This window comes from Ammospiza nelsoni, chromosome 18 (genome assembly GCF_027579445.1).
Source record: "Ammospiza nelsoni isolate bAmmNel1 chromosome 18, bAmmNel1.pri, whole genome shotgun sequence".
Taxonomy (NCBI): Eukaryota; Metazoa; Chordata; class Aves; order Passeriformes; family Passerellidae; genus Ammospiza; species Ammospiza nelsoni.
Genome location: NC_080650.1, coordinates 3,467,169 through 3,492,304, shown reverse-complemented (window position 1 = coordinate 3,492,304; position 25,136 = coordinate 3,467,169). Strand labels below are relative to the sequence as shown.

The 25,136-nt window shown below is 57.1% G+C and overlaps 1 protein-coding gene and 1 long non-coding RNA gene across 6 annotated transcripts; one reads left to right on the top strand and one right to left on the bottom strand.

Annotated features, from left to right (window-relative positions):
* Window positions 1-500: 500 nt before the first annotated feature.
* SH2B3 (SH2B adaptor protein 3) lies at window positions 501-24,656 on the bottom strand. Of its 5 annotated transcripts, none has more exons than XM_059485101.1 (8): window positions 24,253-24,656; window positions 17,386-18,168; window positions 6,636-6,737; window positions 6,303-6,394; window positions 6,121-6,215; window positions 5,729-5,943; window positions 5,317-5,488; window positions 501-4,597 (listed from the first exon to the last, which is right to left on the bottom strand). In XM_059485101.1, the coding sequence occupies exons 2-8, from the start codon at window positions 18,139-18,141 to the stop codon at window positions 4,302-4,304; spliced, it is 1,728 nt and encodes a 575-aa protein (XP_059341084.1). In that variant the 5' UTR covers window positions 18,142-18,168; window positions 24,253-24,656; the 3' UTR covers window positions 501-4,301. The 5 variants fall into 5 exon arrangements, with proteins under 5 accessions (XP_059341084.1, XP_059341082.1, XP_059341080.1 ...); XM_059485099.1 differs by lacking the exon at window positions 24,253-24,656 and adding an exon at window positions 18,459-18,882; XM_059485097.1 differs by lacking the exon at window positions 24,253-24,656 and adding an exon at window positions 18,488-18,646.
* LOC132081404 (uncharacterized) lies at window positions 8,090-13,993 on the top strand. The gene is made up of 2 exons (XR_009419677.1): window positions 8,090-9,441; window positions 10,076-13,993. It is a non-coding gene; the product is annotated as an uncharacterized LOC132081404 (long non-coding RNA).
* Window positions 24,657-25,136: the final 480 nt, after the last annotated feature.

Here is a 25,136-nt window from a genome sequence, read left to right as displayed (position 1 = left end):
GACCCTCCTCGGTGTTTGTGTGGTGATTTTTGGATCGCTTCCCATACCAATCCCAGCTGGAGCCAGGGTTTGAGTCTGAGTCTATTGTGTGCTGCAGGGGCATTGCAGGAGTAAGGGAAAGGTTTGGGAATCCCAAATTCAGCTGTTTTCTAATGAGGTTTTGTGTCCAGGTGATTTTGTGTTGCTGATCCCTCAGCCTTGAGCTGCTCCACACGGGCTTGGGGAAGGTCCCAAATGGGCCTTTAAGGTGATAGAAGTATAAAAATCAGTGATGCTGCTGGAGAAGGAAAGGAAAGGTAAGAATTCCCTGGGAAAACACCTTATAAAATGGGGAGATAAAGTTATTCCTGCTCCAAGTGCCCTGTCCTGTTGCAGGCATCATCCCATGGGGATAAACCAAAGGATTTTCATGTCCAGGAGAGCATTCCTGCCTTTTAGCACCCAGTATCCACTAAAACAATGTCCAGGCACCTGGAGAGAACCAGACTGAAGACCACAAGTGAGAAACAAGTTCTAAAAACAGTTTATTAAGAGCAGATTTTTTTTTTTAATATTATGGTAAAATCGCATTATTCAAGAATAAGTTACTTGTACAGTACATACAGAAACAATATATAGAAAAAAATTTACTATACAAGAAGAACTTTTCTGTGCAGGTGAAAAGTAGAACTTTCAAATTAATACACTCCCAACAAAACTGTTGGCTTTAATCGTCCTGCTGAAGGCTGAGTTAGGGAATGCAGAGTGACCTCCCTGCCTCTGGGAGCTGCTGGGGAATGTTGGGGCTGTTGGGATCAAAGCTAAAAGTTTGGAATGCTGGATGACACCAGGCTTTGGTGGTCCAGATGAGGAATGAGAAGTTTGGCTTCTCCCTGGGTGCTTTCCTAGAAGTTTCACCCCAAAATCGCTTCAATCCAAAGGGGTGGGTGAGGAGTGGTGGTGTCAGTGTTTGGTACCTGCTGGGCTGGGAGGGAGAGAGGGAGAAATCCACTAATGCTTCGTGTCAGGAGCTCCTTCAGAACCTGACACCCCTGGGGACACAAAGGCCACCAAGCAGGAGTAGCCATCAGCAAACAGCAAGAGGAAGAGGAGGGGGAGGAATTCTGGCAGGGCCCAAGTTTTGGATTGTGCCCTAAACCAAGTCCCTGCTGTCACAGAGCAAAGGCACTGCTTGGTTTTCATTTTTATTGCTCAAAACTGTCCTGTGTAGCTGGATGAAGCGGGGCTGCCCACCCCCAGCTCTCCAGGGGGACACCTTAGGGCAGGGCCAGCTCCAAGAGCTGCTCCTGAGGCTCCTGCCTTCCTTAGGTGGGATCCAAACTCGTGTTCCATGTGCCCTTCTCCAGGGCCAAGGCACAAACTGCTGACTACACCTGACCAGGGGCCACCTGCCCTTGGCTTCCCCTCCTCCCAAAACTCCCACAAATGCCAGTAAAAACCCACAGGGGCTGGGGAACCAAACCTGCCCAGCCCTGGGCTCTTCTCTCAAGTCACAACAACATAAAAATCCTGAAAAATGCTTCTATTCCATAGAGTGGAATGGCTTTAATGCTGTTTGCCCACTGCTGTAATGCAGAGGAGTGAGTACCTTAGGGCTGCAGTAACGTGCTGGCAGGAGCAGAGCTCTGACCTGTGTCACAAGCCAGATGTTTTCTAGGAGAAATGAGATTTCAAACTCAGCTCCCCCTGGGAGCTTGGGAAATAGCCCAAAATTCCCCTGCAATGGATGTGAAATGAGGAGCTGGTGGGGCTGGCAGGGCTGGACAGCCCTCGGCTGCCTGTGGGTGAGTTTGGGGATGGAATCAGTTCAATAATTATTAAATTAAATAATCAGAGGGACTCTCCCTCCTCACTGGTGGCGAGAACAGGAGTTCTCCCCCACTGGAGTTTGTTTGCATGGGAGAAGTGGCTGGCAGGGAGATAATGAACCCAACGTGTATTTTACTAATCAAGCACAGCAATTTCCATTTAAGCTGCGGAGAACCCCCTTGTAATTAAACTGCAGGTTAAAAATACCACATGCACACGCGTGTTTCAGTTCTGGCACCGGAACAATAAAGTCCTGGCGTGCCAAAACAACCCACCCCAGCAGCATCTGATTTATCTGGCAAGGATTTCTCTGGATTCATCTGGCAGGGGATGTGAATAGCGCTGCCTTTTCCCAGCCCATCCTTTCTTTGCAGATGTCGGGAGATCTGGGAGATTACACCTCGCCTTTTGGGGGAAAACCCCTTTGAGCACAGCTCCCTGGAGCTCAGTGGGACTAAAACCAGCAATCTCAGCAAGATTTAGCACACCCCTGTGTTCTCCAAGGCTTTGGGAAGCAGGCAGCCAGCGAGGAAAGGAAACGACAACTTGTGCTGCGCCGTCCCCCCTTCCCTTCCCCATCCCCATAAATGCAAGAGCACGGGGAGTTATTTATGAGCCTGGGAGGGAGCTGCCTTGCCTGGCACAAGGCAGCCCTGGGGATGTGCTCCTGCCTCTGGCTGCAGCCTTTGTGCTGCTCCAGGGAGGAGAACGGGATGCGGATACAGCTGAGGAGCCCGGCGAGGACAGGGCTGCCTTTGTTCCTGCATCAGCCTCTCCGGGGCTGGCACGGCTGCAGGACCAGGGCAATTTGCTCTTAATGCTCCAGTTTCAGGCACAAGTGTAGAGAAAGCAGGGGGAAAAAAAAGCCTTTGCCTGCTCTAAATGCACAAAGCCCAGGAGAGAGCAAGAGCAAGCAAAGGGGAGGCACAAAAGGAAAACCTAAATGGTTTCTCCAGTTGATGGTTCCCAGCCTCATAGTTTGATTTATAAACCCACATTTGCTCTCATGGCTGCTTCCTGGGCTGTTTGCCTTTCATCTCCTGAACTTGTCTCCTTGAACCTGCAAAACCCTGTCCTAGAGGCTGGGTTTTTGTGCAATTCCCTAACTCAGCCCAACGAGGCTTTTGTGTTTGCTGGTTTGCAAATTAATTGCTAAATGTTAATGCTCCTGAGGGCTCCCACCTGTATTGCAATTTTAAGGAAAACAGGAATAAAAAAAGCTTTCTGTAAGGCAATCTCAAGGCAAGTTTTGCATCCAAAATCCCAGGGAAGGCTGTGCTGGGAAATCTGGAAGTTGAACACTGTGAACATCCCCTCCTGTGTGGCGCAACGGCTCCAGCCCTTCCTCTTTCCTAAAATAAAGGCAACTTCTCAGAAGTGCTTCCTCTCTCACGGCTGCCCCAGGCAGGTGAAGCAGCCCTGGGGGCTCAGGAACAGCAGCAAGAGTCTGGGGACAGTTGGGGGTTCAGGGGATGCTGAGACCCAGGGATTTGGACCCCAAATTTGGTCCCCAGGGACCCCCATTGCCTGCAAGAGGCTTTAAATGCCACCAAGCTCCTGGTGACAGGTTTTGGGGGGAAAAAGGCAAGCAAGAGTAGGGGAAAACTGACTTATTTGTGCCTAAAACCACTGGGATAAAACGGTTCCATCACTGGGATAAAACTGTTCCATCACCAGGATAAAACAGCTCCATCACCGGGACAAAAACGCCTCCATCTCCAGGATAAAAACCCATTCACCACAGGGATAAAAAAGCCCCCATCACCAGGATACAAGGGGATAAACCCCTCCCTCACCAGCAGGAGAGGTTTGTGTCAGTCTCTGTGTTAGTTCTCAGCTGGTGCCATGGCTAAGGATGGAGCAATTAGTGTTCAGTCTCAATCAGCTGGGAGAGCAGGGTGAGGATCCCTCTGCCTGGCAGTGACCAGGGCTGTGCTGGGTTAAAAAGGAAAAGCAAGAAAAAGCCAGTTTTTGCCTTAGCTATAAAAAAAAGCCCAAACCCTGCTCAGGTCAGGCTTTGCTGGTGGGTTCAGCAGCCGGGGCAGGAGGATGAGGCCTGGAGCAGCAACTTGGCAATGGATTTATAATCATTCTTTTGTTGTTATCCTGGGTTTTTTTTAACTTCCTCCAATTCCACGGGTGGAACACAAGCCCCTGGTTCCTTGGCTGGGCTCTGGGGTGTCAGGGACAGGCAGGACACCGGGCCCAGCGCAGGCACAAGTGGCATTGTGTAAACAGTAACGAGAAAGCTTCCATAAGAACAACAAAAAACAACAATAAGAGGCCCTTCAACAGGCCAACGAGAGGGAGCACACCCGTACAGGAGTGAAAAATTACCCCCTTCCTTGCAAAAAAAAAACCAAAAAAAAAACAAACAATAATAATCCCTAACCAGAAGGAAGAAACAGGTACATTCTTTCTCTCGATGGATCCCCCAGAAGGTCTCCAGGATTTCTCCACCCGAAAGTGCATCCCAGTGCCGGCCGTGCTGCTCACAGTGGCGTGTACTGGTTGTCAATGGCACGGACGTGGCCCCTGCCCGGTGCCTCCACCTCATAGTCCGAGTCGCGGGGCCGGGCCGTGGTGGCCGGGGTGGCCCTGGCCGGGCGCAGGCTCTGTGCCAGCTCGGCCGGTGGTGGCACCAGGTGGAAGATCTGCTCTGCTGGGGGACCCCCGGGGGGCTCGTCGGGGCCGTGGGGGCAGGAGGAGCTGGCGGGGATCAGGCTGAACTCGGGGCTCCAGCCTGGGAAGGGCAGGGGGAGAGGGACCGTGGTGCTGGAGCCGGGAGCTGCGGGCAGAGAGAGGAGGTGATGGTAAGGGGGATGCTCCTGTCACCCCCTCTCTGGGGCTGTGGCGTGCATCCCATGACCCACCCCCCCAAATGGTGGCTGGGAGCAGCTTCTCCTTTCTCAGAAGGGGAAGTTGGGAGCTTGGGAGTCACCTTTTGTGCCACTGCCACGAGGCTTCCGCTTCCCCACTCCAGGAGCAACCAAAGGGCCCGGGGATAGCACCCACACCCAGCCCGGGCACCCTCCATCCCCGCATCCCAGGGGAACATCCCTTTCCCTTCCTGAACACCTTGTGTCCCACAGGAACACCTTGTATCCCATGGGAACATCCCCTTCTCTTCCTGCACACCTTGTGACCCACAGGAACATCCTCATTCCTGCACACCTTGTGTCCCATAGGAATATCCCCATTCCTGCACACCTTGTGTCCCACAGGAGCCTCCCCCTTCCCTTCTTGAGCACCTTGTGTCCCACGGGAACATCCCCTTTCCCTTCCTGAATACCTTGAGTCCCATGGGAACATCTCCCTTCCCTTCCCTTCCCTTCCCTTCCCTTCCCTTCCCTTCCCTTCCCTTCCCTTCCCTTCCCTTCCCTTCCCTTCCCTTCCCTTCCCTTCCCTTCCCTTCCCTTCCCTTCCCCCTTGTGTCCCACAGGAACATCCCCATTCCTGCACACCCCCTGTGTCCCACGGGAACACCCCCTTTCCCTCCCCACACACCTTGTGCCTGTGGCAGCACCACGACGTAGCTGGAGAGCCGCACGTCGCAGGCGGAGCCGCACTCCAGCGGGATGGGGTAGCGGTGGAAGTGCTGCAGCATCTCCATGATGGAGGAGAAGCGCAGGTGCTGCACCCGGCACTGGCCCCGCTCCGTCAGCGCCAGTCTGAGGTGCTGTGGAGAGAGGCAGGGACCTGTCACCCTCCCTGCCACCCTCCCTGCATCCCCTCCTGGAGGGCACAGCGGGGATATTTGGGATGGGGGACACGCCGATGTGCTGCATCCCCAGCCTGCGCCTCCCTGGTCGGGGCAGAGAGCAGCAGAGCATCTCCCTGGGGTGGGATGCAGTGGGACAGGGGCTGTCCTGCCCCTGTGAGATTCCCCCTCCCTATCCCAGCCCCGTCCCGCCCGTACCTTGGCTCTGCCCTGGAAGTTGAAGGTGAGCACGTACTCGCCGCGGCGCGTCTCGCTCTGCCGCACCAGGAACACGCCGTGGCCCTCCAGCCCCCCCAGCTGCACCAGCTGAGCTGCCTTCACGCGGGAGATGGGCCCGTGGAACCAGGGGCAGGAGGAGAGGAACTGCTCCATCTTCGGCCCCGCCGCCTCCCCCGGGCCCCCCGGAGTCGCCCCTGCCAGGCACAGGGATGAGTGGCCCTGGGAAATGGGACCCCTGCCCATCCCTTCCCCTCTGTCCCCTCCCCTCGTGCCATTTGGGGAAGGCTGATCAGCCCAGCCATGGCAGGATGTGGTGGCCCCCCAGTGAGGGATGCTCTGTCCCCAGGGTCCCCTGGGTGTCCCCAGCTCACCTTGGCTTACAGGGTCGGTGCTGGTGGCGAGGCTGGCGGCCGTAGGCTCGGGGTGTCGGCACGTCAGGAGCTCAGGGTCACCCGTGTCAGACCTGCTGGGGACAGGAGAGGCCAGGCTGAGTGCTGGCAGCGGGGACACAGAGTCACCGTCCCCAGCCCCAGGGACATCCAGCAGTGCTTACCCCCTGTGCACACACTCCCGGATCTCGGCCGTCCAGCAGCTGAGCTGCTGCTCATCCCCTGCCTCAAACAGGATGTCGGTGGCATTGGTGACCTGGGGGACATCAGAGAGGTCTTCAGAGACAGAGAGAGATGTGCATCCCCCACCCACCCACACTCGGGACCCCAGCAGGGACAACTCATCCCCCCCCCTGCACTCCACATTCCCCTGTGCATCCCCTCCCGTGATGGGAAGAGGAACTGAAACTTGGCACCGGAGCTTTTGGGAGCCACACGTGCCCCAGGGGCTGGGAAAGGCCTCGGGGGTGGCTGCAGACCCTCCCAGCAGGTCCTACCTTGAGGACAAAGGTGTGGAGGTTATCGGGCATCTCCAGGCGTGTGCACCTCCGCACCTCCTGCACGGCAGAGCAGGGCACGAGCAGCTTGGGCTTGGAGCCCTGTGGGGGGAACACGGAACCTGAGCCAAGCCCCAACTCCCCCAAACCCCAAAATACTCCCCCAAACCCCAAAATACTCCCCTAGATCCCAAAACACTGCCCCACACCACACTGCTCTACCCAGTCCAAGAGCCACCCGAGGCACAGCAGCCAGCAAGGAAATACCCTAGGGAAAGGGAAATACCCCAGCAGCAAGAAATACTCTGTGTGGTGAGGAAATACCCTGTGTGGTGAGGAAATACCCCCCCAAAACACTGCCCAGTCACTGTCAGGACACCCCAGGGGGGCTGAGTGACATCCAGACCCATCCCAGGGGTCCCAAGGAGGAGAGGAGGGAGAAGGGGTTCCCAGCATGGCAGCACGTCCCAGGGATGTGGCACCAATGGGGAAATTGGGGTGCAGGCAGGGAACGTCCTGCTCATGGCTGAGAGGGTCAGTGGCCTGCCAAGAGCTCCCTGGTGGCTTTGGCACCGACACAGGCACGTGACAAAATGCTGAGCAAGCACTTCCACAAAGGCTAAAATATCCCTGCGGCAGCTTTCGGTTCCTCAGGAGGCTGCGGCACGTGGCACAGGATCCGGGGTGCCAGGGGGGCAAGAATTCCCTGAATTGGGCAAAAAAATCACCCAGTGGGGCTGGGTGATGGAGCCAAGGCTCTGTGCTCAGCTCCACGGCCAGAGCCACCCTGTGCATCCTGGCAATGCCCAGGCAATGCCACCACGTGCCAGACCCTGTCATCCCCCTGTGCCAGGCTTGCTGCACCACATTTGGGCTGGCTGTGATTCACACAGTGGCTTCATCACCCCACGGGATGCTGGTTCCAGTGTCCCTCCTCACTCACACTGTCCCTACACAGTGACAGTGTCCCTACACCCTGTGCTGTGGCACTTCAGCAACTGCCAACCAAACTGCCCTGAGCTCATGAAGCTCACAGCAAACCCACCCCAACCACCTGAATGACACTCAGAATGTCCCCACCGGACACTCCTCAGTCACCCAACCACACCATCTTTAGCTTTGCTTTTTTTTTTTTTTGCTTTTTTTTTCCGTCCCCCCCTCCTTCCTCCCTCCCTCCCTCGAGCACTCGGTGTTCTCTGGGGCCGGAAACGCAGCGCGAGAGGGATCAGCCCTTATCAGCTCCGAGCTGCACCGAGAAGAAAGTTCTTAGAAGTCGCTCGCGTACGGCGTCATGCACGGGGCTGGTGACACCGCGGTGGCTCCGGCAGCCCCGGGCCCGCTGGTGACAGTGATTGCAGCTGTGCTGTGCTGCAATCACTGTCACTGGGCTGCCGTGGGGCGCCGCCGCTTTATCCCGAAGGAATTCGATTTTTCTGCCACCTTTGGAACGTAACCGTGCCCCGTGCAAAGTCCTGTGTGTGGAGAAGGTGACAGGATCTCTCTGGTCCTGGCCACTTTCCCACACAAGGAGCTGTGACGTCCAGCGTGACCCTGAGAGGGTTTTATCAACATCCCAACCACAGAGCTCGGGGTCGGCTTCTCAGGAAACGGAGAAATTCCAGGAAAAGGGAGTTCGGCGAAGCCCCCCGCGTCTCTCGGCGCAGGGAGCGCAGCTGGAGCGTGGAGGGAGAAGGAAATGATGCAGCACAGAGATTAGGGTGCCCAAAAACCAGGCTGGCTTCGGGGAAGTGCCTGCCGCAGGCACGGTGCCCCCGCTGCCGCACCTGACCGCAAGATGCCCGGCGCGATGCGGCCGCTACCGGGAAAGGGAGTTCTCAGTAAGCAAAAGTGCACACTCAACACACCAGGGGTTCACCCACGGGCTCCTTCTCGGCAAGAGGTGCCCCAGCAGCGCCGCAGGGATGGGTAAAGCCTGCTGCTGCCTGGCTCAGGATGCTCAGGATGCTACAGGTGTTGCTCCAGTTTAACCCCAAACCCCACCAGCATCAGCTTCCCCACTGAATGTCCAGCAAGGGCATTTGGGATTGACGGTGTTTTTCACAGCAAAGCTCCTCCCAGCTCGCCCAAATGTGCCAGGAATGCTCTCCCCACGAAGCTGCGAGCTGCTGCCACAAGGAGCACGTCCTGCCTGGGTGCTCAGGGGACACTGAGGGTGCTGGGGGAGCTTTTCCCACTCAGGTGAGAGGGAAGGCGGCTCTCCAAGAACGAGAGTGGCACGATGACGACAGCGGTGGCAGTGGCTCGGTGATGATGGCAGTGAGGAGGGTGGTGGTCTGGCAGTGGTGGCACAAAGATGACAACAGCAATGACGGCAGTGTCGTGGTGATAGCGGCAGTGGAAGAATGATGATAACGGTGGCACGATGACGACGGTGGCATGGTGATGACGACAGTGGCACGTTGATGATGGCACTGACAGTAATGATGACAGTGGCAAGGTGATGATAGCAGTGTCTGGGCCATCAGGCCAAGTTCATGCAGAGCAAATCCTTCGAGAGCAGCAGGAGCTGCCCCCGGCCCCTCCACGCTCCGGGGTTTCCCCAGGCCGGCTCTCGGCTCTCGCTTCCACTCTGAGTCACCCACGGGAGGTGGGGAAGTGCCTGAGCCCTTGTGCAAGGTCCCCAACGGATACGGGCGAGATTTGTCACTTCTTGTAAATCACTGTGGCCCTTACGCAAGGGACAAACCTCAGCCAAGCTGCAGGGCCAGGCCTGGCTGTGCTGGATGGACACAAAACCGTATCCTGTGCCTGCAGCCATGGGGAAGCTGTGAAGTTTTCCAGGAGTGTGGGTACACACAGCTCTTTTCCAGGGAATGCTGAGTGAACTGGGTGGGAAACATCCCCTGGTGCCAGGGCAGGGCAGGGGGAGGCAGCAGGGCCCTGCAGGGTTCCAAGGGTTCTGCTGGAGAGTCCAAAGTGTCTGCTGGAACAGCCTTCATCCTCAGGAGTTTGCACCAAGGGTAATCCCAGCCTTCATCCTTGGGGATTTTGTGTGGCAGGAAATACCACAGGTGGTTTCCCTTGGGAGTTAAACCCAAGGCTCACCCTTGAGGACTTCAGCACCATAGATAATCCCAAAATGTGTCCTCAGGGTTTTGCACCAGAGCTAATCCTGGTGTTCATCCTCAGGGATCTGCACCATGGCTAACTCTGGTGTTCATCCTCAGGGATCTGCAGCTGACTAATCCCTCTCTCCAGCAGCTAATCCCAGTGCTCTGGGGGAGCTGACAGCACAGTTAATCCCAGTGCTCTTCCTCAGGTGTTTGCACCACAGCTCATCCCAAGGGCAGAGATCCACCCTGGACAGCCCCTGCCAATGCTGGTTTTTGGGACAGGCACTGGAATCCCATTGATTTGTGCCTGCTGCAGGGACCCCTAGCTCAGGGTGACATTCCCAAAACATTCCTGCCTCTCTGCAGGTGCAGACTGCTCACTGAGAAACCCGACAGCAGCAAGCACCACCCTGGGCTCTGTTCTGCATTTGGGGAACTGGAGCCTGGACTGTCAAACAGGAACATGGGAGGTGATTCCCGCTGCTGTGTGAGCTCAGCACCCCCCATCCAAAAATCCCCAAACCCCTCCAGCATCCTCCACCCAGCACACAAAGGAGCCCCCAGGACGCGGTGTCTCGGAGCATCCCGCGGGCTGGGCAGGGACAGCGCTGTCCCCAGCGGTGACAAGGGACACCGTTGTGCTGGCCCTGCCACAAAGACCCCTCTGTTCCTGCTGGGTGAACGGCGACGGGAGAAAGCACAGCCCCGATCCCAGTGCTCCCCGAGCCCCCATCTCCTGCTGGATTCACCCGGGGGGCTGCGAAACAGAGCCCCAAAACCACGGGGGGAGGCTGGGGGTGGGATTTGGGGGGTGCAGGAACCCCCACCCATCCCTGGATGGTGTTCATGGATCATCTGTTCATGGATCATCTGTTCATTGATCGTCCTCCCTGCTCTGCTTGAGTGAGCCAACGTTCCCAAACTCTCCAAACCTCTGCAAAATCCCAAATCCCTGCAAAGCCCCCCAAAGACCCTGCAAACCTCCCCAAAACCCTGCAAAGCTCCCCAAATCATTGCAAAATGCCCCAAAACCCTACAAACCCCCCCAAAACCCTACAAAACTCCCCAAAACACTGCAAATCTCTTTAAAACCCTGCAAGGCTCCCCAAAACCCTGCAAGCATCTCCAAAACACCCCAAACCTCCCCAAAACCCTTGAAAGCCTCCTAAAACCCTGAAAACCTCCCCAAAACCCTTACAAACCTCCCCAAAACCCTTACAAACCTCCCAAAAGCCCTACAAACCTCCCCAAAACACTGCAAAGCTCCCCAAGACACTGTAAAGCTCCCCAAAATCCTGCAAAACCCCCAAAAACCAGCGAGCCCAGCACCTCACAGCAGGGCTGAGGGCGATGGGGGGCTATAAACAAGATCTGTAAACAGCTTTCGCCAGACCCTTGATTTTTTAAAATTTTTTTAAAATTTATTTTATGCCAGATTCGGTTCCAGCGTGGGCTGCTTTAATAATTTCCTGGAATAAATAACGAGCATGGAAAGTAAACAAGGTGTCTGCGTGCAAGTGGGAGCTGCTGCAGCCAGCACTGAGTCACCCCAAACCTCAGCCCCACGGGAATGAGGGGGTCCAGCACAGGCTCTGCAGGATCCCCACAAGCCCTGGGGTGTCCTGGGATTTTTCCCAAGTTTTTGCATCACCCAGGATGATGGAAAAGGTTCAAAATTCCCACAGAGGGTTTTTGGTCCACATAAGAGCGTTCAATCCCACTGGATGGGTGTTTTCATTCCTGCCCTTTGCCTGGGGCTGGGGGAAGTGAGTTTGCCCAAAATGCTAATTTTTAACACAACCCCAAAATGAAATTGAACATCACAGACACTGGATTTGGGACCTGCCTGGTGGGAAGGAGCAGGGTCCACCCCAGCTGAGCCCCCAGCAGGGCTGGGATGAATCCTTGAATCCTTCCAGAGCCGGTGCTGCCTGTGCAGGCTCTCATAAATATTTACCTTTGAAAGAAGCAGCTCTCAGCCTCGAAACAACCACATCCTGGGCCGTGAAAAAAGAGAGAGAGAGAGAGAGAGAGAGAAAAAAAAAAAAAAGAAGAAAAAGGGGGGAAAAAGAGAAGCAACCACCCAACAAAACCCCACTAGGCTTTTCACATCAGCTGCGGGGACGCAGCACCCACAGCTCTTGCGGAGCAATGCATTCCCTGAGTGCTTTCCCAGCCCTTTTTCCTGTGGTTTGCCCAATATCTCCATGTTTTGCATTTTTTGCCCACTTCTCAGCTGGCACGTGGTGCTTTCCACCCCGAGCAGCTCTGCAGCATCCCTGTGAGTGACACTGATAAGCAGGGGCAGTAGGACAACAGCTCCGGGAAGGGCAGATTTTAAAGGATGGGGTTAAAAGGACGGAATCCTTCCAAGCCCAAAACCCCAGAGTTCAATGAAGCAGATATTGGGGTCCATCCTGCACCCCTCCCCTCCCACCCAGGCCCTGGCAAGCCCCCATCCCAGCAACAGTTTCCAAAATAAGAAACTCTGCTCTTCAGCAATTAACGCCGGGGCTGTGGTTACGCTGCTAAAAGTGTTTTTTCCGTGCATGACCAAGGATGGAAAAAGTTGTGGTTAATAAATGACAAATAACCTTTGTCTCCTCGCCCTCCTTCCCACCCCCCCTCGATACCCAAAAACAGAGCTGGGGGGGGAGGGGAAAGAGAGCAAAAGTCGCCACCAAAATCTCACAAAGCCCCGAGGCCGCCGGTGCCTTCGAAGAACAGAGAGGATGCGCCCGCCCTGCCCCGGGGAGAGGCTGCTGAGGGTTTTGGGACAGCTCCAGGGCAGGTTTTGCCTCTCCCAAGGGATTTGAAGGACACCCAAACCCCTCCAGCGTCATCATAGATGTTTTCCCAGCTCCTGGCTGTGTGGTCTTTGGGGTTGCCAAAAGAGGGATGCGATCCTGGAGGATGCTGCTGGGAGCAGGATCTCAGAATCATAGAATGAAATGAGTTGGAAGGGATCTTCAAAGGCCACCCAGTCCCACCCCTCTGCAATAAGCAGGGACACCAAGCAGATCAGGCTGCAGCCCCTGGGAATGCCAAAAAAGGGATGCAGTCCCTGGGAATGCCAGGAGAGGGATGCTGGGAGCAGGATGCTTGGAGAGGGATCATAGAAGAACAGAATAGTTTGGGTTGGAAAGGATCTTGCAAAGGCAACGAGTCCAACCCCCTGCAGTGAGCAGGGACATCTTCAGCTGCACCAGGACAGGATGCAGCCCATGGAGATGCCAAGAGAGGGATGCAGTCCCTGGGAATGTCAGGAGAAGAATGCCATGAACGGGATGCAGCCCATGGGGATGCCAGAAAAAGGAGACCAAGAGAGGGATGAAATCCCCAGGAATGCCAGGAAAAGATGCCAGGAGAGGGATGTGATCCCTTGTGGATCCAGATCGGCACAAACCTGCCCTTTCCTGGACCAGGGATGGGATGATGGGACACTGAGGTGCTTCCCATCACTGGGAAAACTCTTCCCAAGGTGCTCCGGGGAGGAAAACTCCCCCTCCACCACTGCCCTTCCTTGGCTGAGTCACTCAGGCCAGGTTTGAGCAGCTCCAGGAGGAGCAGGGACAGGGAATGGGGACCAGAACACTGGGATGTGCCCCATCCCATGCCTGACCAGCTGCCACTCACAGCCCCAAGCACCAAAAATCGGGGACAGGAACCTGCTGGCTCAGGAGGTGGCAGTTCTCAGAAACCAGATTCAGGTGAAAGGTGTAAAAAAAGAGAAAAAAAAATTAAAAAAAAAAAAAAAAAAAAAAGAGAAAAAAAGAAAAAAAAGGAAGTCAAAGCAGGCTCACACTGAGCACAGATAAAAATACTGCTCCTCCCGTGGCTTCAGCAAAGATGTTTGAGCTGGGGCAGAGGCTCCGAGGGCTCTCTCCGGAAGGAGTCTCCGGGCCAGCCCCGGCGTGCCATCAATTTGCGGGACGCGCTGGATTTCATTAAAATGCTGTAAAGAAGGCAGCACAAATGCAAATCCCATTTCCCTTCCCCTTCCTGTAAAAACATCTGGTCAACAGAAACGGCTCGGGACATTTCCGCTGCGAGTCACGGCTCTCGTGGAGTTTGGGATTCGGCCACAGAAAAGGGATCCGGGGCTGGGGCTCAGCTGAGGAACAGCCCCAAAGCTGACAAAGCTGGGTCTGCCAGCTCTGGTTGAAATTTATCAAGGTGGAGAGACCTCAGAGTTACTCTAAAGGGTACCCTAAAGTAGTCCTAAAGGTGGCATGGGATAAAATGGTGTGGGAGAGGAGAAAACTCTTAATGCCTCCAAGGAAATCAGGGAGGATTGGTGAGCATTGCCCTCATAGCAGAGATCAGAGAATCCACATGGGTGCAACTCCAGGACCATGCCCAGGTTTCCAGGTTTTCCTGTGGCACATACATAAAAATGAAAAAATGTGTGTGTGTGTGTGTGTGTATAATAAATATATATATAATAAAAATATATATATAGCCTTATATAAAAATATTTTTATGTATACTATATTTTTATATATTATACATATATGTGTGTGTACATAATAAATATATATAATAAAAATATATAATATATAATAAAATAGTATATATAATAAAAATATATGCATGTGTATATATAATAAATATATATAATAAATATATATAATAAATATATATAGCCTTCTATATAAATATTTTAATGCATAATATATTTATATCATATTATAATTTTATTATATATATATATATATATATATAGCCATATAGAGAGAGAGAGAGCGCCATATATACAAGTCTGGCCTCCAGAATGTCCCCAGGGTAGGGTTGCCCCCCAATCCTGTGCCCTGCAGCCAGGCACGGACCCTCTCCCAGGAGAGATCCCATCACCCCCAAATCCCTCCTTGGCAGCATCATTTTTCCAGTGCTGGAGGGAGGAGGGAGCGATGCCAAAACCAAGCCAGCTGTGGCTGTGAGCACGGGAAGGGGAGCTGCTCCCTCTCCCAAAATCTTCCCAAATCCAAATCCTAAAGTCCTCATCCCTTCCGGCACACACCTGGGGCAGGGGATGCCCACTCCAGGCAGTGCCACAGGTGTTGCCCCATTCTCCAGCACAGCTCCCTGACCCCTTCACCCAGCACAGCCACCCAAGCAGCAAATGGGATCAGGGCTCTTCAAAGCCCCCACTCCCTTTGATGCCAGGCACGTTATGGGATTAAGCTCAGAGGCCCCATTGGAGCACCAGGAGAAAGGGGGGAAAATGAGATAAAAGCTGCCAAAAGCAGCAGGACCCCCCTCCTTTCTCTGCACACCTGCCTTTTCCAGGGTCATTCCAAGGGGATGGATATTTGGGGGCTTGGTTTGATACTGTAAAGCTCTGAGGCTGAGATGAAATTTCAATTGCATCCTATTATTTATAGGGTGAAAGGGGGAAGGAGGAGGAAGGGGAAGGAAGAGAAGGAAGGAGGAAGGAAGAAGAGGGGGGAAGGGGGAAGGAAGAGAAGGAAGGGTGTTTCCAGAAAAACTGAGGGTAACCAACCTCACAGTCCAGAGATCATTTGGGGTTGAAAAATCCCAAGAACAGATTTTACAGTTGCTTATTTAAAACCATCAATTTTCTATGGTGATCAACAGCATCCACAAATCAGACCCATGAGATGGGGAAAAAGCAGTGGAAAAACCCTGGGAGCATCCTGGGGCAGGAGGATGGCAAGGAAGGGGTTCCTCACAGCCGAATATTCCCAGGGGGTTGTTGAGTGTTATTCAGTTATTTTAAAGGAAAATAACCCCCCAAACAAACTGTTCTGTTCTCACTGCTCTGTGGTTTGCCCCGTGCTGGGTTTGGGGAGTGGGAGCCACCAGCACCGTGGGGGATTTTCCACCGCCCCCAGAATCCAACCGCAGTGACTGGGAAAGGGTCAGGATTGATTGTGCTGTAAAGGAGAAGGGAGCTGGCCCTGGCCCAGGGAATTGGAAAGGAAGGAGCCGCCCTGAGAATATTTGCACAGGAAGCAATTTAATCCAGAGACTCGCAAAAATCCAGCAAGGAACATCCCCCCCGCTTCCGCAGGCCTGGCTGAGAAACCCCCCCCGCTCCAGGCTCGGGGGTCTCCAGCCCTGTGGGGATGTGGAGCTCCAGGAAATCTCCATCCCATGGAGACTGCAAGGAATAATGCTCAGAGCACGGGGGGAACATGGTCAGTGCCTTGTTTGAAGCGTCTCCCACCCCTGGGTCACAGCTGGGCAGGCAATGTGGGGAGAGGAAAGGAAGAATGTGCTGGGCTTGCTTCCCAAGGGGGAGGGAAACAAAGAAAGAAAAAGGAAGGAGAGCAAAAAAATAGGGGGGGATAGGGAGAAAAAGATGGGGGTAGTTAAAAAAAAAAAAGTGTGGGGGAATTGAAAAAAGAAAAGGGGAAGTGAAAAAAGAAAAAGGAAGGGGAAAAAAAAAAAGGGGGGGAAGAAAAAAATAAAAGGGATTTTAAAAAAGAATAAGGGATTTTAAAAAATGGGGAAAAGGGAGAAAAAGGATGAGGGAGGGGAAAAAGGCAGTGCTATCCAGCTGCTGGAGGACCCTCCAAGTGCCCCAGAGTGCCTCTGACCTCCTTGTGCCCCAGGATGGGGACACACACTCCCACGGGGACAAACAACTGCAACCCTTGACATGACGGAGCAAAAGCAGCTTTTACTTTCAGATGTTACAATTTTGATGTTGTTTCTTTTTTCAAATATTTAATATTGGAGCCGTTTGACGGAAATAGCAGGAATTCAGCCAGCTGCTCCCTGACCCTGCTGCCCTGAAGGCAGGGACAAGGCTCCAGCTCTACCGGAGGTTTCCTCCTTCCAAAGCACAAGTTTGCCATCAAAGTTAAACGAGAACAAAAAAAAAAAAAAAAAGAAGAGAGAGAAAATTCATCCCATCACGGCCTGTGCAAGTCCTGCCATGTGGAGGAACCATCTTTTTACAGATTAAACACCCCAACTCCCCCCACATCACTCCCCACTCCCTCACATCCTGCATCATCTCCACTCCAGCCACGTCTCAGCACCACGGGAGCTCCCTGCAGTAGCTGGGAGCTGAACTTCCAGTCACAAAACTCACAAAAAGCAAAACTATGGGTCCCACAGGGAGCAGAGAAAAGCACAGAGCCTAATTCCTATTTTCCCTTTTCCTCTCCCAGCTTGCCCAGGCGAGCAGATGCTCAGGCTGCCAAAGGCACAGCACAAGGGACAGGGTGAATTTGGGGTTCATCAGACTGGTGGAATCAGGCTGGGATGAGTGGGATGGAGGCCACCAGCCTCTATCCTCAGCTCAGAAGGCAGGCACTGTGCTTCCAGCTGGAAAATTCAGTTCTGGATTCCCAGCAGGGAGAAATGCAGTGACACATTGACCGACTGCAGCAATTAGCACACCTTGGTCTCAGCATCTCTCACTCCCCAGACAATACTCACAGGGGCGTCTTTGTTTCTTTCCCAGAGATATTAAACAAACAAGGCCCAGCCTCGTGTGGCTGCAGCAGAGGGCGAGCAGTGGCAGAGCAAACCCATCCAGGCCCCTCGTGGTGAGAAACCCTCGTGGTACTGGGTGCACCGTGGCCCGGCTCGTCCCTGTGGGATGCACTGGCACCCAGGCATCATTCCCAGCCGAGGGACCCTCAGCATCACAGGCAGACCCTCAGCATCGCAGGACCAGGCGAGAGGCGGCAGGTCCTTACCTTGGGCGGGTCGAAGAGCTCCAGCACGAATTCCTCGTTGTCGGGCGGCGCCGCTCGCCGCAGCACCAGGCGGCAGCGCTGCCAGCGCGTCCCGCTGTCCAGGGAACGCTCGTCCAGCAGCCCGTACTTGAGCAGCCCCTCCTTGCGCACCTCGGGGGGCTGCTCCCGCGACAGCCCCCAGGGCAGGATGCGCTTCCCCAGTCCCGGCTTCAGCGCCGCCTCCGCCGCCTCCCCATCGCCATCCCCGGGCAGCGCGTCCGAGGAGCGGCGTCGGAAGAGGCTGCGCCAGCTCCGGCGCAGCTGGCTGAGCGAGAACGGCCTCCGAGCCGGCCCCGTCAGCTCCTCCGAGCTCCAGGACTTGCGCAGCCCGGAGGGAGCGGCCTCGGAGGCCCGGACGGGCTGCTCGGGGCGGGCGCCGGGCTCTGCCTCGGCCTTGGAGGCCACCGTGCCCAGCGAAGCATCGGTGTGGCGCCGGTGCGTGTCCCGGTAATCCCGCGCCGGGCCGGCGGGCAGGATGCGCAGCTGGTTCATGGCGATGCCCTCCTTCACCTCGTGGCAGAAGTACTGCTGGAAGAGGTCGGTGAACTGCACCGAGAAGTTCTCGGCGGCCAGCAGGTCATGGTGCGGGTGCTCGGTGGCGAAGCGCAGGTAGTGCCGCGCCAGCTCCTTGGCCGTGCTGATGGCGTGCAGCTCGCAGAACTCATGCCAGCCCCGGGGATGCGCTGGCGTGCCGGCCGGCAGCGAGTGCCCATTCATTGCCGAGGCTCCAGCGAGGTGGCGGCGCTGCAAGACAGAGCACACGGATGGTGAGGGCAGCCCAAGGGTCCCCATGTGTCCCCCACCCTGGCTGGAGTGGGCACACCCCACTTGGAATGTGACTCCTCAAGGGAACGCTATGGTCAACCAGGCCCCACTTTAAGCTACCTCATTCCTATGGATACATTGGTCAGGAGACGCTGCTTCCCAGCGAGCAGCATGGCCCTGTGACCAACCACTGTGACCAACCACTGTGGCCACCAGCAGTGGCCTTGCAGACCCTGAGCCCCCCAGCCCCTTTATACGCCCATCCCCACCTGGCTGGGCTGTGCCTCAGTTTCCCCACCTGCGCGGTGGGAGCGGGCAGGTCCCGGCTCGGGGCGTCTGCGCGGCTTCCTGCCAGCACAGCTGCCTGCAGCTGCCCGCCGCCCGCGGGGACGCCTGGCCCGGCCACATCCGCTCGGCTCCTGCCAAGGCTCCGCAGCGCCGATGGGTTTCCCTCCAGGGACCGATTTCAACGGAGTTGATAAAACTGGAACGGGGGCGGGAGGGGAGGAAGCGACATGAAAAGCTGCAGAAATCCAGGGATGGAGCTGCCTCGCTGCCAGATCCTCCCGGCCCCAGCGGCCGGAGAGGAGGCGGCCCCGCTGCCCGGGGTGAGCAGTTCCTGAGGGGATGCTGTGCTGCCTGCGGCACCGAGGAGCTGCCGGGCCCTGGCAAACCACACCGTATCTGTGCCCCCAGCAGATTTCGCAGCCAGGCTAATCTGGCAGCACCGTGGCTGGCGTGCAGCCGGCCCGGCGTGCCCGGCTCGGCCGGCAGTGGTGCTCCCCAGGGCCGGCCCCGCTGCTCACCAGAGAACCTCGTGCTCGCCCGGGGCACTTATCGGGGCCGTGCACTCCGCTCAGGAAGGAAACATCGGCCAACCCACCCGGATCCTGCCGCGCCGGCAGAGGCGTTGCTGCCTGCCCGAAACTCCTCCAGCAGCAGCACCCCGGCTGCTGGGAGGGGAGGAAAAGCGGATTTGTCATGGGGAAGAAAAATAATAATTAAAAAAAAAAAAGACAAAACAAAAGCCCTGAGGGGCCAGGAGGAAGCGAGCGGGCGATGAGGAACGTGCGGGCACCGGGGATGGTGTTTGCAGCCGGGGCGGCGATAACGCCGGCAAGCGGAGCTCTATCTCTGCCCACCCGCTGCCCTGCCGAGCACGTCCCGCCAAGGTTGCAGGCGAGGGAAGATGCTATCAGCCCTCCGCCAGCCCCGGCTTCTCAGAAGAGCCGCCCAAAGCTCGGGGCCGTGCGGCGAGCCGGCAGCGCGGGGCATGCGCCCGCCGCAGCCCGGCCGAACCCCGGCAGGGCCCCGTCTATCAGCGCCGCCAGCCTGCCGGTGACTCAGCATCCCCCGCCGCTGCTCTCCCGCTTCCTCCCGGCACCCGGGAATCGCCGCCGCACCGCCCCCGCCGCCGGCACGCTCGGCGGGATGCTCCGCTAAACGCGGGGGGAAGGAAGCGAGGCGCTTATGGTGAGAACGGCTCCTCGGGCAGGTGGGAGATTCCCAGGATAGGGAATTCGCCTTCCGAGATACCAGGCTCGCTTTGCACCAGCTTTGGGAGAGGTTTGTGGCGCGGGAAACGCCGGGCTTCGTCTGGGCCACGCGGTGGGAAGCAGCCGAAGGCCGTCACCAGTGGCAACGCGCTTTTCCAGCCCGACGATGGGAAACGCTCCCCAGCGCTTCCTCCGCCCAGCACGGGCACGATGCCGACCTCACTGCTTCTGCCTGGCACACTTCCCGCATGGAAGGAGCTATCCCGGGTGAATCCATGCTGGAGTTACCACAGCTCTGCTCTGCCCCAGGTTTCAATAGTGACAACCACAGGGATGCGAGTTCCTGCTGCTGGGTGAGCTTCCCCCTGCTCCAGCCCGCTGTGCTCCACAAAGCTGGAATGCAGCAGCCAGAATTTACGTTTTATTCCTCATGTGTTCCTGTGAGGAGCTCCTGGCCATCCTGCAGGTCGGATGAAGGACTTCTGATCGCTTTAACTTGCTCTGAGTGGAGAATCCTTGGATACACCTGGACTAGTTGGGGCTGGGGGCCTTCCATCCCCTGCTGACTGCTGCAAGAGCTGTACTGCACCAAGCCCGCCCCACCTCGGGGCTGTTTGCGGCTGCTGAGGTTGTTTTGGGGTGCTGGGATTGTTTTGGGGTGCTGGGCCAGGAACTCGAGGAAGAGCAGGACAGGACAGACCAGCCACGGTGGCTTTGATGCGGGCTGGGACGGCGAGCTGGGGCTTGTGCAGGATCCAGCCCTGCAGCCCAGCCACCCCCAGCAGCTTCCCTCAAACTCTTGCCCAACCTGAGCGTTGCTGCTGCTGCGGTGCCAGCACCGAGCGGGACGGGAATCTGGCAATGGGTTATTTGTCCCAGTAAATGCATTTGTTGTTTGATTGCAGCCACAGGAGCTGCCAGCACCAAGCAGTGCCAGGAGCCAGCGCCGCAATCCTGCCACCCTCTCCCGGAGGATGAGCATTCAGAGGCAGCTGGACTCGCCACAGATCCAACTCGCCACCTTCCCACCACAGAACAGGCACCCAGGGGCGTGGAGGGCACCCTCCAGCCCCCAGCACCACAAATCAGCCTCGAGGGGAAGCGTGAGGGAGCAGAGCCCACGTGCCCTGTGCCCAGCCCTGCTCACACGCTCTGCATGTGCAGCAGCACCACCTGAAAATGAAACCGGCCCCACTCGCCACCAGCTCCACGGCAGGAAAATGCACACCAGTGACGTGAATGGGAAATGTGATTGATGCCCTCCCAGAAATAACTGTTCCCAGCTGGAGGAGAAGCATCCTGAGGCATTTTCAGCTCCCTTTATAAGCACAGAAATACTCAAAACTCATCCCAAGGACTATTTTCAGGAGACGGCAAAGCGAGGGGCCGGGAGACGCCCTGGTCGGGCCCTGGAGCTCCCCATTTCCTGAGTGGCAGAAATACAAAGTTCCCACAATCCCAAGAGCGGGAACATTGTTCCTTCCCAGGATGTCCTCCATGAAAAGAGCTATTCTGAGCCGGCTGCAGCCTTTCTTGGCATGGCCCCGCGGCCGCTCCGAGGCAGCTATAAAAGGCCAGGTTACAATGAACGGCGCTTCTCAATGGAGCTGCATCTGGCACGGCGAGCTCGGGGGGATGCAGCTCCCTGCAGGGGGCTCAGGGGGATGCAGGCCCCTGGGGGATCCAGCCAGCCACAGGTGGGCTTGGAAGGGCTGGGGGATGCAGAGCCTCCTGCCAGGATGGGGGTGGTGCAGCTCTGCATCCCAATCCCCCAGAGATGGCAGAAGAACATCTGGATGCACCCCTGGATTGAGGGGGACAAGCGGGTGCTGCAGCCATTTGGGGGGGGCATGGAGATGCTGCCATTCAGGAAGGCTGCAGGGGTTGGTGCAGGGGGAGAGGTGGGGAAAGGGTCTGGCAGCAGCCTCGGGATGTGGGAGACACCCACACATTCATGGATACACCCACATACTCACAGCATCACCCACACATTCACAGCATCACTATAAACCAGCCAAAGCCAGTGCCAGCACAATCCACAGCAGAAACTGCCCAGCATTCTCCTCCTCCTCTTCCCTCTGGAGCAGCCCCCTGTGATGGTGAGGATTCTCTGGGTCTCACAAAGGGTGGTGGCACAGCACCATCGCTGCCTGTGACCCTCTGGCTGTTTCCACTCAAGCTGGAGAATCCCACAGGGTCTCAGGAGTTTCCTTCTTTCTTTTTCGGCTGAATCAAACCAGCCAGACAAAAAGCAAGAAAGGAGCAGGACAGAGAGATCCCCCAGTTCCACATGTCCATTACAGGCTGTAGGAAATCAGTTTAAAAGCCAGTGTGGGAAGGCAGATTTTGCCCTCCTTCTCCCCCTTTGTCACAGGACGTACACACTCCTCTCATTTCACCTCCTGGCACTACACAACTTTCCATATTAAAGACCCAAACCTGCCTTAATTTACAGCTCCATGTGGACTGAGCAGCACCACAGACCTCTGGGCATGTGGGTGATGTTACAGCACTTCAAATCCAAGGAAAGTTCACCCGTTTGGCTTTCCCTGACCACTCCAACAGGACGGAGACAACCCAAACCCATCTCAGGTCAAATCCAAGCTCCGCTCTGGCTCGGCCCACAGCAACCCACCAGCACAAACAGCTGTGGCCAGCCCAGCTCCCCAAAAACCCCTGAGCCTGCCTCCATACCGTGGTGTCTGGCACCTTGCAGCCTGGTTTACACCATCACACTCTCCTACACCCACTGCCTGCGGGGAAAAGCCCGGCAGCGGGGTGGCCTCTTTCGACAGGGCTTGTTTTGTTGCATGAAATGAATCGCTGCGGTGTAGGCGTGGGAGCACCCGGGTGCAGGGAGTGCTCCTGGGGGGGAGCAGCTGCCCGGGGGTCCCTGGGGACAGCAGGGAGCAGCTGAGCTCCCAGGCAGCCTGGCTGACCACAGCAGCCCCCGGGGATTGCTGGATTTGGGCCTTTCTCCTCGGCGAGCTGCGGCGGCACCACAAACCCCAGCAGCGATGAGCGCTTGCACTTTCACTTTGTGTCACCCACTGGGATTTGTCACGACACCTCCACGGTGCCCAGCAGTCCCATGGGTGTGTGGGTGGGGAGGATTTGCTCTGGCAGAGGATGGAAGAGCCCTCAAAAGCCGCTGGCACTCGCACCCCAACCTTTCCAACACAGCACAGACCTGCAGCCCTGTAGGCTCTGGTGAAACCAAACCAGACCTTACCAGAGGCAATAAATATATAAAAGTTAGAGAAAATAGAAGAAGCTTTGGGGAGGGGAAAATGCACAGGGATGAGTCTCTCCTGCCCCAAAAACAAGTTAAAAAGAAAGCCAAAGCATTGTTCTAGTCCCAAACAAGTAAAAGTGAATTTGCCACTAATTCCGTAGGCCTTAAAACAGCAATCCTGCCAGCAAATCCAAGTGCAGTGAGGACACGCAGGAGCTGGCAGTGCCAGGTCCCCTCACAGGCCACCTCTTCCTCTGGCTGTCGCTCCACTGAGTCTCCAGGCCACCAGCCCACAGCTCCAGCACATCTTGAATCAATTTACAATAATATCGAAATCGCAGCTCGGCAACTCATCCCGGTTTCCTTGACAGTAAATCCCAGCCCGGGCTGCAATGACCGTGTCACTGCCATGAGCCAGCGGCTCCAGGCTCTCCGTGGGTGACCCTGACGGGGTTTGGCACAGGCAGGACCGGGCACGCTGGCAGGGCATGGGAGGGCTGCGGGGATGCTGACCGCGGGTGCATCGGCCCCGTGCTCCGAGCCCCTGCCAAGCGGCGGGGCCAACAAAGTCTGCAGGGAGCAGAGAGTCAGAGGAGCTGCCTGGCAGGCTCCAGGTGCCAGCTCTGCTTGGCACTCGCGGTGGGCACGGGGGCAGAGGCGAGGCACGGCCCCCTCGGGCAGCGCAGGGCCCCACAAATGGGGCAGGTGGGCATCACCCCACTGGTGCTTCACCCCCCCAGAGGGGTCACCCCCACGGCAGGGGCTGCGGGGCTCCGAGGGGAGGCAGAGGAGAGGAGCAGGGCTGGCTCCCTGCGTGCTGCACCCCGGCTCTGGGATCACCAAAATGCGGATGCTGGGAAATGGGGACATCGAGAGATCCTAAAAGAAGGGTGCTTTGGGGTCCTGTGCTGCTAGAAGGACGGGGGTCCCCACGATGGGGGCACGCACAGAGGAACAGGGAGTGCCCACGAGGAAAACGGGACCACGGGTCCCCACGCGTGAGCAGTCCCTGGAAAGAGGCAGCCCGAGGAAAAGGCACTGAAAAGGGGTGAGGGGGACGGGGCTGCTGTGCGAGGAAGGGGCTCACGACCCCGGAACGGGGGCACCGGAGTTCCCCGGTGAGCGAATCCAGCCCGGGGCAGCTCCCGGGGGCTGCACAGGCGGAGCGGCCGCCTCGCTGCTTCCTCCCGCCGCTACTTTCGCTTTGCCGCGGCCGCTTCCCGGGGCCGCCCGTCCCGTCCCGGCGCAGCCCAGCCCGTCCCGGTGCGGTGCAGCCCAGCCCAGCCCAGCCCAGCCCGTCCCGTCCCGGTACGGCCGCTCGGTCGCGGTTACCTGCAGGAGAAGGCGTCCGGCTGCCGCTCGCCCATGATGGAGCGGCGGAGCGCCCGGGACGGGGCGGGCGGGACGGCGCGCACGGCTCAGCACAGCACGGCTCAGCACAGCACGGCTCAGCACGGCTCGGCTCGGCTCAGGCAGGAAACCGGGGCAGGCGGCTCCGCATTTCCGCCGGGCGGAGGCGCGGGGCGCGGACCCCGGCCCCGGACGGGTTATGTAAAGCGGAGCGGCGCGGCCGGGGGCGGAGGCTACGCGGGGGCGGAGCGCAGGGGCCGCCCCGTCCGTCGGTCCGTCCGTCCGCTCGTGTGACTGTCCCTGTGTGTGTGTCTGTCCGTCCGTCCGCTCGGGCTCCGCGGGTGCGCCCGGCTCCGCGCCGCCCCTCCCCGCTCCTGCCTTTCTTATCTTATCGCATCCGCGCCCGCGGAGCCAGCGGCACAAACAGCCCGGCCGCGCTCCCCGGGGTGGATTTAATTTTAATTTTTACATATATCTCTTCAGTTTTTATGAATTTCTAGAATGTTTTCTCCGTGGATTTGGGGGTGTCCGCCCCAGCCCCCCGGGAGTCGGGGGGGAGCCCGAGCGTGGGGCTCTTGGAGGCTTCTTGGAGGCTCGGGAGGAAAATTCCCCTTTCCTGCTCCTGCTCCACCAGCTCCGCGGGCTGGGACCCGAGGGACCTGTGCGGTGGAAACAGTGGGCCAGGTGCCGTCTCAAACCCCACTTCTCATAATTTTCCCAATTATCTTGTGGCGAAAGGCAGCGCGGGCTGCTGCCCACGTCCAGCCAGAGCGGATCAGGACAGTTGTCCCACAGCTGTCCCGCACGGTGGGCGAGGGGCTCGGCCGTGACAGAGCGGTCACAGCCGAGCAGGACTGGGGACTGGT

Coding starts and splice junctions, on each gene's coding strand:
- SH2B3 (XM_059485101.1), bottom strand. CDS start 18,141: ATGAATGGGCACTCGCTGCCGGCCGGCACGCCAGCGCATCCCCGGGGC. Junction 5,489..5,728: donor ACTTCCAGGGCAGAGCCAAG/GTACGGGCGGGA, acceptor CTCTCTCCACAG/CACCTCAGACTGGCGCTGAC. Junction 4,598..5,316: donor GGTGCTGCCACAGGCACAAG/GTGTGTGGGGAG, acceptor CTCTGCCCGCAG/CTCCCGGCTCCAGCACCACG.